Source organism: Salvia miltiorrhiza, chromosome 5, assembly GCF_028751815.1.
Source record: "Salvia miltiorrhiza cultivar Shanhuang (shh) chromosome 5, IMPLAD_Smil_shh, whole genome shotgun sequence".
Classification (NCBI taxonomy): Eukaryota; Viridiplantae; Streptophyta; class Magnoliopsida; order Lamiales; family Lamiaceae; genus Salvia; species Salvia miltiorrhiza.
Genome location: NC_080391.1, coordinates 52,846,050 through 52,856,519, shown reverse-complemented (window position 1 = coordinate 52,856,519; position 10,470 = coordinate 52,846,050). Strand labels below are relative to the sequence as shown.

At 29.4% G+C, this 10,470-nt stretch overlaps 2 protein-coding genes across 2 annotated transcripts; one reads left to right on the top strand and one right to left on the bottom strand.

Annotated features, from left to right (window-relative positions):
* Positions 1–782, top strand: LOC131024983 (brassinosteroid-responsive RING protein 1-like). The gene has a single exon (XM_057954576.1). The coding sequence runs from the start codon at positions 175–177 to the stop codon at positions 673–675; it is 501 nt and encodes a 166-aa protein (XP_057810559.1). The 5' UTR covers positions 1–174; the 3' UTR covers positions 676–782.
* Positions 783–8,211: 7,429 nt separating this feature from the next.
* Positions 8,212–9,892, bottom strand: LOC131024975 (uncharacterized). Its single transcript, XM_057954567.1, has 3 exons — positions 9,496–9,892; positions 8,744–8,887; positions 8,212–8,363 (listed from the first exon to the last, which is right to left on the bottom strand). The coding sequence occupies exons 1-3, from the start codon at positions 9,769–9,771 to the stop codon at positions 8,235–8,237; spliced, it is 549 nt and encodes a 182-aa protein (XP_057810550.1). The 5' UTR covers positions 9,772–9,892; the 3' UTR covers positions 8,212–8,234.
* Between the last annotated feature and the right edge of the window lie 578 nt (positions 9,893–10,470).

Genomic DNA, 10,470 nt, shown 5'->3' with positions numbered 1-10,470 from the left:
ATGATGAGGTGGAGGGAAGCGGTGTAAAAGTAATTGGCAGTGTGAGGTAATTTAAACGGAATCCGCACAGGTGTCGCCCAACCACACGCACAGAAACGTGATTGCTCTTTCACTCTCATCTTCTCTCCTATATAAATATAAATACAAAGCCTCCCTCCCTCCTCCATAACCAAAATGGGCTTCCCACTCGGCTACACCGACCTATTTCTCCCCAAATTGCTCCTCTCCCTCCTCGCAATCCTCGGCTTCTTCCGCCGATTCACGCACGCTCTTCTCTCGATCCTAGGGCTCGCCGATTTCCTCGATCCAGGAACCGCCTCCTACCCGCTCCGCCACCATTCCGCCTCCGAGCCGCGCTCCGTCTCCGCGGCGCTCATCCGCGAGCTTCTTCCGGTGGTCAAGTTCTCCGATTTGGCGGCGGGGCCCGAAAACTGCGCCGTCTGCTTGTACGAATTCCACGGCGAGGATGAGATCCGGCGGCTGGCCAACTGCCGCCACATATTCCACCGGAGCTGCCTCGACCGTTGGATGGACCACGATCAGAAGACCTGCCCGCTCTGCCGCACGCAATTCGTCCCCGAGGAGATGCAGGCCGCCTTCAACGAGAAGCTCTGGCTCGCCTCCGGCATTTCCGATCTCTACGGCGAGTATTTGCCGATTTCCTCGGGTTTGTAATTGCAGCGATTTTTTGTTTTGTAAAAATGTAAATATTACTACAACGAAAATGACGAATCATGTGGAATGCACAAGGAGATGAGTAAAAAAAAATGTTTTCCGCAGCAGTTTTGTTTTGGCTAATTTTTTCATGTTAATTTATTTTTCTATTTAGTGCAGTTTAGTGTCTGGTGCGACACTACACTGCCGCTAAAGGTTGGTGAAGTTGTCGCTTAATAAATAATCAAAGTGTAGGTGCTTTAATTAAGGTGTGAGTTTGCTATTTTGTCTTGTTTATTCGTTTGTTTGCTACAGAGCCTAATTATTCGGATATTTTGTGATTGTAAATTTTATATCTAATTAATTACGAGATGTTGAGACGCACTTCGGTACGTTTACGTTTGGATGTATGATGCATCCATCAGAATTAAATATTAATCAAAGATTCATAAATTTTAATTTAATTGAAGTATGATTGATGATCCAAATGATGCCCACAAGTTTGTGTTATTATTTATACTTGTTTAGAATAATGAATTGAGCCTCTCTCCCCCGTGAGACCGATTTCATCCATGAGACGGTTTTCACTAGGAGAGTAGGTTCAATTTTCAAGAACGATAATTTTTTTATTATCTTTTTAGTATTATAATATTTATTGAAATATTATATTTGTTCATATTAATCTATCTATTAAAAAGAGCTTAAGGCATTCTAAGGCACAACTTATGGATTGTCTATTTACCCCTATTACATATTTTATTTTAAGATTATTTTACATATTATATATTTATAAGAATATATTAATTCATTATATCTATGTGATATATATCTATAGCTATTGATAATGCTTATAGATAAATATATTCATTCAGTAAATTATCTAATAAAAGTAATGAATTAATAGATTATCAAATAAAATAATATTAATTATGTTGTACGTTCTTTCTGCTAGTGGTCATAAAAAGTACAAGTTCTTATAAGTAAGAATAATAATTATCGTAAAAGAAAGTAACCTTCGATAAATATACTTTTTTTCACGTTGATTATTAATTTAAATCACAATAACAATTACTTTAATTTATTCGTGTTTTTCTACTAGCCCATGACTTACGCTCAACCCGCCCGAATCTGTTCCGACCTATCTCACCCGTACACTTAATCTCACACCCAAGTTTCTCTCTAATGAAGAGTTTTGTGAGCTATAAGTTTTATAGACTATATCTTCTAAGTGATTTATGCTCTCAGATAGTAATTGACATTAAGTGAAAATAATTAATATATGAACACTTTTAGGTAGCTAATCCTTGTCCATCAACTACTACGATTTGTAGGCCACGTACAAGAAAAGAATTGTCTTTCTTTGTAATTGCAAATTTTCTAGCATCCTAAGAGAAAATTATTGACCTATGAACATTCTTAGGTAACTAATTTGTTGATCTTCAAGCACTCCAACTCTCATTTATCTTTTGTATTTCCCATAATGGTGTTTCATTTGGTTAATTAAGTTTGAAAAGGATTTTGTGTGAAAATGGGAAATTTATATATTTATAAGGAATTTTTATACAGGGAGAAGATATTAATGATTGGGAAATAAGGGCCTACAACATAAGTGGTTTATTTGGGTTGTCGATGAATTAGCGAGTAAGGTGGATCATGTCTTCTTCATTGTTGTTGTTGCTCATCTCCTTTCTTTCCATCTCTATTCTTTCCACTTATTTTGTTTGTATTCATTAGAGCCCACTTTTAACATTTTATATTTCAAAAATATACCTCTTTGTATTTTAAGAATTCAAGAAAATTTCACACTAATTTACTTGTTGAGTTATAAATATTTCTTTCAGAAAATTAAATTAACTAATTTTATGTATTAATTAGTTAATATTCAGTTTTTATTTTATACTTTTATTTGCGTTAAAGTATAATAATGAAATGACATAATTTGTTTAATTTACAAAACTATGCATCTTTAATGAATATATATATAAAAAATCAAGAGTGAAACAATAAATTTACAATAAATCTATATGCAGCCATATTGTGACTACCCAAAAATTAGTTAAATAGATTTTTTTAAAAAAAAATAAAAATATGATTTAATTATTTTATGGTATTGTTTATATTGTACCTACTTTTTTTTAAAAAAAATTGTACTTTTTATTTTATTTTATTTTATTTTATTTTTCAAATAGAAAATTATAAAAAGATTACAAACAAATATACAATGTGGACAATACAATAAAATAACTAATTTTTTTTAAAAAAATAATTAATTAAGTTAAAATTTTCTCTACAATATGATTGTTTATGTAAAATGACTGAAGTCATCAATACTCCAAATTTGATCAAATTTAGTAGGGAAAGGTGTTGAATTAATCTGATGTCAACAGCTTCGCCAAATTAATTTAGGCAAAATCAAAGTCACCGTGACTACATAAAAGTACATATAAACTATTAATAAAACAACATCGTTCATTGCATCAAAATAGACTATAATTAATAAAACAAGATTAATGTTCATTGCATCAAAATAGAGTATGATTGAAGTGAAATGCTGCTTAGTTTTTGTTGATAGAACATATATATATATATAGGACTTGATCTGCTCCTTGCGTATAAAATTCTAGCCCTAGCCTCCCAACTATGAATTTGTTAAGATATACAGAGGGCTGTATACGAACCGAGCCGAGCCGAATACCTCCAGGCTCGGGCTCGGTTCGTGAAGATTTGATTCGGCTCGAGCTTGAATTCGAGCCTAAAAATGAGCTCGAGCTCGGCTCGCTTATATAATACCGAATTCGAGTTTGGTTCGAATTCGGCTCGTTAATTATTCGTTTATCTCGAGCTCGAGCTCGACTCGTTAATTATTCGTTTATCTCAAGCTCAACTCGAATTTGAGCTCGGTTCGAATTATTTATATATTAAGGTTTCATTAAAATAAAAAAATTATATTTGTTTATATATTACTAGACTATTTATGAATCATAATTTATAGTAATTTATTTTTAACAAATAGATAATTTATCAAGTTAGTAATATTTTTTTTTATTATGAGTATTATTTTTATTATTTAAAAAATATTTAACAAATAAAATATATAAAATTATTATTTAATGAACCTATTCGTGAGCCTATTCGCGAACATATTCGTAAACCTATTCATGAGCCTATTCGTAAACATATTCGCGAATAGGCTCGCAAATAGGTTCGAGCCGAACATGTTCGCGAGCTCACGAGCCGAACATGCACAGGCTCGAGTTCGGCTCGATAATTTTATCGAGCTCGGATTCGGGCTCGAGTTCGGCTCGTTTAGAAAACGAACGAATTTCGAACGAGCTTTTTATGAGCCGAGCTCCGAATAGTTCGCAAGCGGCTTGGTTCGTTTACACCCCTAAACTACTTGGATTTCTTATGATATAGTCTCTCCGTTTCATTATATGTGACACAAAACTTTTGAGCACATAAATTTAAAAGAATGTGTAAATTGATTAAAAGTAATTATGCATACACTTTTTTAAAGGTTAAATTTTATTATTTATGGAAACAAGCCATTTATAATTACAGTTCGAGTTACAATGTGAAGAAAATATAAATTTTTATTATTATTTTTTTTAATGAAAAACAATGTCGGAGAGAGAGAGAGAGAAAAAAAATGTGTGCTTTTGTGGCGTAGAAGGTGAAGTTAAATTGAAGTTGGGCCCATCTCTCAGTTGCAAAAATCCCTGGTGATCGATGTGAAAGATATATGGACTAGATTATGATATATTTGATATATTCTAATAAGCTTTAATTAATTAGTAAATAGTTTGACTATTGAATTAATTAATTGGAGATACTGTTTAACCTAGGGTTACAGGCGTGTCTTATTCCTATAAGAATAGGAATATATTTCTTTTGTCATAGAGACGAAAAACGTGAGACACGTAAAATCACAAGAGAGAAAACATTTAGAGCAATATAGAATTCAATCGGAGATTTCCTAACTTTCGAAGATTGAATTGTGCATCGGGAATTATTCCTGCATCGTGTGCATCGGAAATTATTCCTGCATCGAATCTGCAATATACGTAGATACCATAGTAGTGAATTCAAACTGCAGGATTGATAGAAGAATTGCTACAGGATTGTTTACTACACAACAAGTAAGTTATTCTAACTGTTGTTGTGTGTTTGTAATCTCTACACATGAATCAATTGTAAATCTAGATCTTTTCCTTGATTATATTTTTCGCTGCGTATCATTAGATGATGTCAAGGATTTCCAACACGATGATCTTCTTCGTCAAACCAACCAAATTAATCATCAATCTACACGTACAACAATAAGCTCAACTCAATTAATATACCACAAATGCAACAAGAATAAAGTTGCACAACAAAATGTTCGAAGATTATTACGTTTATAGGTTCCAAGTATAATTTATAATAATGTTATAGCAAGCCTATGTTATTTTCACACACACATATATACAACCTAGAACTTATTATGGGTGGTAAACGATTCGGTTACGAGTAAACCGAGTCGAATTTTTGGTTAATCGTAATCGAAATTGGTCAAAATTAATAATCGTAATCGAAATCGATTAGCGATTCGATTCGATTAACCGCGTAATCGACTTTTACTTGAAAAATAAAAATTAATTTAAATATAAAAATTTAATTTGATTTTGGGTTGTAAAAATTGGATCCACCCAACTCACTTACTTGTACAACGACAAACGCACACATAAATTAATCTTTCATGATTAAGTTAGCAAGATATTTGGCTTTACACAATATATACTGGATATTACTAGTACATGCATACTTTATAATACTATAAAAGTTCACTGAATAAGAAATTAGGAATTGGGGAATTAGTGATAAATTAATAATAGGTTTTAAAATATTAAATATAGGTATGTTTTATTTTTAAAATATAATATAATATTTTGTATATTTTTAAAAAATTAATCAATTAATCGATTTTAACCGATCGGTTATCGGTTTATAATTGAATTCCAACCAAAGTTAAAACCGATAATCGAATCGAACCCTTAAATTTTGATTGATTAATCAAAATTTCGATTCGATTGCGGTTATAATTGAAAAATCGAAATTGTTTTACCAACTAATACTCCTACTACTATAAAAAGAAAGATGCTGGTTTCCACTTGTCATGTAAAGAAAGATTTGAATATCTACTACTATAAAAAGTATAGTATTTATTAATTATTACAAAATTTTATTATCTACTATATCCTTATTTGTTTTAGTTTATAAGGATAGTTTAGTGATCTAACATCATTATATAATACGATTAGTGATTCATTGTCTCCCCTCCTACGTGGCTTCATGAGAAATTATTATTTCAAATCTCTGCAATTATAGAGCTTTGTAGCATAAATTTAAATATGGAAATCTCAAATTAAACATAATTTTTTTATAATTATCATACTTTCTTTATTTCTTTTTATATTTTTCTTTTTATTCTCATTTTTATTTTTATTTTTTCTAAAAAAATATGTTTTAGTTAATAAAAAAATATTCAATATACATATCAAATTAAAGAATGTGCCAAGAGCTTTAATTTGATATATAATATGTAAATAATAGATTTAAACTAAGAAATTCGTACAAGCTAGAAGTTTTAAATAAAATATTTTTCTCTCATCTCTCTCATTTTTTACACAATATAATTTTTATTGTATTTGAAAATATTATATACATGTAATTATTTGATTCATGGAACTCTAATACTTGGTGAAATAAAATCAATATAACTATTCAAAAACTATATGATTTTTAATATTATAATTTTCTTTAAACATATGTTACCAGTTTTTATGTTTCAATAATATTCACAGTCTTAACTTTGAATCTAAATTAGAAAAGCGATCATAAATGAGCTTGGGTAATAAGTGAGTATTATTATACGAGTTCGGGACAAGAACGAGTTGTAAAATTATTTTTTAATTATATTTGAGATTAGTATGAATTTATAAATTTTAAATTGGTTCAAACATTAATCGATACGACTACATAATATATATATATATATATATATATATTTTACTTTTTTAATCTTAATTTTGCTATTTAATTTATTTATATTAATATTTACTTTGTAATGTCGATTTGTTACTATGACAGATAATCAATTACTGTAACAATATATATTTTTATAAATTCAAATAGGTTCAGGTAAATAGTTAGTATAATACACGTATTTGAGATTAGGATTAACACAAAAACTCCCTTGAACCTAATTTCACGGTGAAATCGGGTTTATAATGATGCTACTTCAACATACAAATGATATTTTACGATATTAAAGTGTCATTTATACACACTTTACAAAATGTCATTCTTAAATGACACTACAGGAGACCACCTGTAGAATTAATAGTAAAATCACGTGATTTATGACGGGTACGTGTATTTATATAATTTATACGGGTTTTGAGTAGTTGAACTCTATCCTTAATTTTTATTCTAATTGTAAATCATATCATTAATAATTTAGAATATCACGTGTATTTTGATTTATACTACTATTTCTTAAGTTTGACAAATAAATAAGGTTTTCAAATAAATAATTTTTGGTGGTACCTCTTTTCGATTTTATTTATGTTGTTGATAAGATAGTCTTACAATTAGTATTGAAAGTGATAAAAAGATGAAAAATAAGAATAAATGGGGTATTATTAGCGGTGGAATGAATAAAAAGTTATTTGGGGAACCACTCAAAAAATAAGAAGTTATTTGGGAGACGAAGGGAGTATGTTATTTAAGTAGCGGATATTATTATAAAAGATTGAGACATGAATGGGTACAAAAATATATTTTAAATGAATTTGAGATTAATATGAGTATATTTATTATAAACGGGAACAAATATATAAATTTGTAACAACTTATATTTATAAAATTAAATGAGTTCGTGTAACTAATCAAAATTGGGACGAGTACGAGTATATACATTTTAGACGTATCAACATGTCTTCGTGGAATTTTCTCTAATTATAATTGTTTTGTTATTCAAATTATCTGGGTATGAGTAACATACATTCTTGACGGGTACAAATCTTTTATCAACATGTTTACATAATATTTTTTTTCTAATTTATAATCTCTTAATTTTGTATATGGATGTTTATTCTTTAATATTTGAATCTTTATTGAGACATTAACTAACTATTGTGATAAATTATAGTATTTCTAAATATAAATATGTTTGAATATCTAACACATGTTGCTATACATTTTTGTGATGAGAAAAAAATAATAAAATCGTTATTTACATAGAAAATTCATTATTTTGATATAAAAATTATTTTATTTATTATAATTATAAATATAGCTAAAATAATTACCCGTTGAATTTCGACGGGTTACATACTAGTATATGATTAATTAGGTTCTATTTATTTTGGTTTAAAATAAAAACTAATTTCTTTGTATCTAGTATTCAAAATTATGGTAAAATCTATTTGTTTTTATATATATGTGTAGATGTTATTTAAATTCGTATACCATTCTAGCTAGTATAATTAATTCTACATAATATAAAAAAGTTTGATGTTATAGAGAATATTACCCAATTAAAGATCATATTTATCTTCACATCTTTGAAACAATGATGCTTCAAGAATTTCTCCGACCTCATCGTTGCGTGCAAATCGGCCACGTATTCTTTGCCGGCCGTCGGCTAATGTTTTCCGGCATGCATACTTCCATCGCATCAAAATAACCAAAATGGTAAGGATATATAGTAACACTTTTTAAAATTATTAATTATTAATGATAATAGCATAGTTTAACCACACACGCTTTTTAAAAATAAAATAAAATTACAAGAGGTGTCTATATATAATATAATTAAATAAACTACACATACTTCCGAACAAAGGTGTAAAAACTAATAAATACTTTCCACAAAAGAGAACTTTTAAATGTCTCAATTTTGTCGCTTGAATTAGGTCTCATTGCTTTAACCACGCATACTTAATTAGTATTACATTGTTTAATTAAAATTAGGATAACTATGTGACACGGTATATCTAATTAGGAGTAATATATATTATTCTTGAATAGAGAAGGTCGTAATTACCTTAATGGTCTTGTTGAAATTTCTTCGAGTCCTTTTAGCTCGGTATCTATCAATCCTCCATTTCCTCTCTTCCTTGTTGTATTTCCCCACCTTAAAATTGCCTTCCTCCATTAATGACTTCTCACTACTAAATGGAGCTACCACCTTTGTGGGACAAAACAAAACCATTTCTAAGATTAAACTGATTGCCAAAATTAAACTTGCTCCATTTTTAATTAGGGTGTGTTCTCTTGGTTGATAAATTTATCATGAAAAAATAAGAAATATATAAAAAAAATTCTCTTTAAATGTCTCATTTCTTTATTCTCGGTTTTTACAAAAGAGAAGTTCATCATTTCTCATTCATTCTTTTCACTCCAAGAAGTGATAATATTACCCCCCTTGAAGTGAAAATGAGGAATGTGAAATGATGAAATTCTATTTTGGGTGTGTTCTCTTTAGTTGATAAATTTATCATATGAGAAAATGAGTGATAACAAAAATTTCTCCATTTAATTTTTTTCCCCCTCATTCTCTACAAAAGAGAATTTCGTCATTTCTAATTCCTTCTTTTCACTCCAACGAGTGATAATATTATTCCTCATAGAAGTGAAAAGAAGGAATGAGAAAGGGTGAAATTCTTTTTTATATATCCATCTTTTTTTCATGATAAATTTATCAATAAATGCCAGAAAAACATTGTCTTGACATACATAAGCCCATAAATTTGAAGAATCAAAACAAGAAGAAAGAAAGAAAGAATTTGCACTAACTTGCAAGAAGTGGTTTTTGGAGTCCCAAACACGATCAAAGTGAAAAAGTTGGTGATTTTGGGCATGATAATTGGTGTGCATGAAGTGGGATTCCCCTGTCTTCACCTCCATGACTGCATCTCTGAGCTCGGATGAAGACACCACAAGAGATGCAATTTCTTCCCAAGAGCTACTCTCCAAGAAAAGGTAATCTTCATCATGAGTAGCCTTAGCCTTAGGAGAAGATGTTTCGTACACAAAATAATTTATGTCAAAACCAAAGACCTCAGAACACATTGTATTTTTGTATTTGTATTTGTATTTGTCTCTCTCACACACAGCACACGCAGTAGTGAAGACCAGATTTCCTCACTTGAAGTTTTTGTATGGAAATAGATCAGAATTTATAGAATGGAGCAATGCCATTTATGTTGGAATTGGATTGAGCTACCTGAGCTATCTACTGTTGCTACTATGTAACCAAATAAACTAAAATTCTTACAGTATTTTTTTTCTAAGATTTATTTTATGAAGATTCACGGAACTCTTCATTTTCTATTATTACAAATAGTACTTAATTTAAGACATGCATATTTAGTAATGATCTAGTTTTTTCAAGTAGTAATTAATTGCCCATTTCTCAATGTATTTTTTCCACTAACCGATAAATGTCAAAGGAAAAAAAAAATGTCAAAGGAAAAATATGTTTTTGATTTTTGGCACACCCAAATTCAAAGATTCATGTGATAATTTTTATTAGACTGTAGGGAAAAATATGTTTTTGTATTAATGAAATTAGCTATTCTTAACTTTTAACTCAGATGAGATCCTCTGACTCACAATTTAGTGTGTACCATCATGTATCATTCTTAATTTCTTATAATTTTTAATTATATTTTCTTTATTTTTAATTTGGTATGCTTTAATATAATAAAAAGATAATTAACAAGGGTTCACTCATCCAATTAGGGTTTAAAATTATTTTTTTATATTTAT

Bases quoted from the DNA above. Each gene is read 5' to 3' on its own strand.
- LOC131024983 (XM_057954576.1), top strand. From the start codon at position 175: ATGGGCTTCCCACTCGGCTACACCGACCTATTTCTCCCCAAATTGCTC.
- LOC131024975 (XM_057954567.1), bottom strand. From the start codon at position 9,771: ATGTGTTCTGAGGTCTTTGGTTTTGACATAAATTATTTTGTGTACGAA. The intron at 8,888-9,495 runs GTTAGTGCAAAT...TGTCCCACAAAG, and splicing joins CCAAAAACCACTTCTTGCAA to GTGGTAGCTCCATTTAGTAG. The intron at 8,364-8,743 runs GTAATTACGACC...ATGCGATGGAAG, and splicing joins ATTTCAACAAGACCATTAAG to TATGCATGCCGGAAAACATT.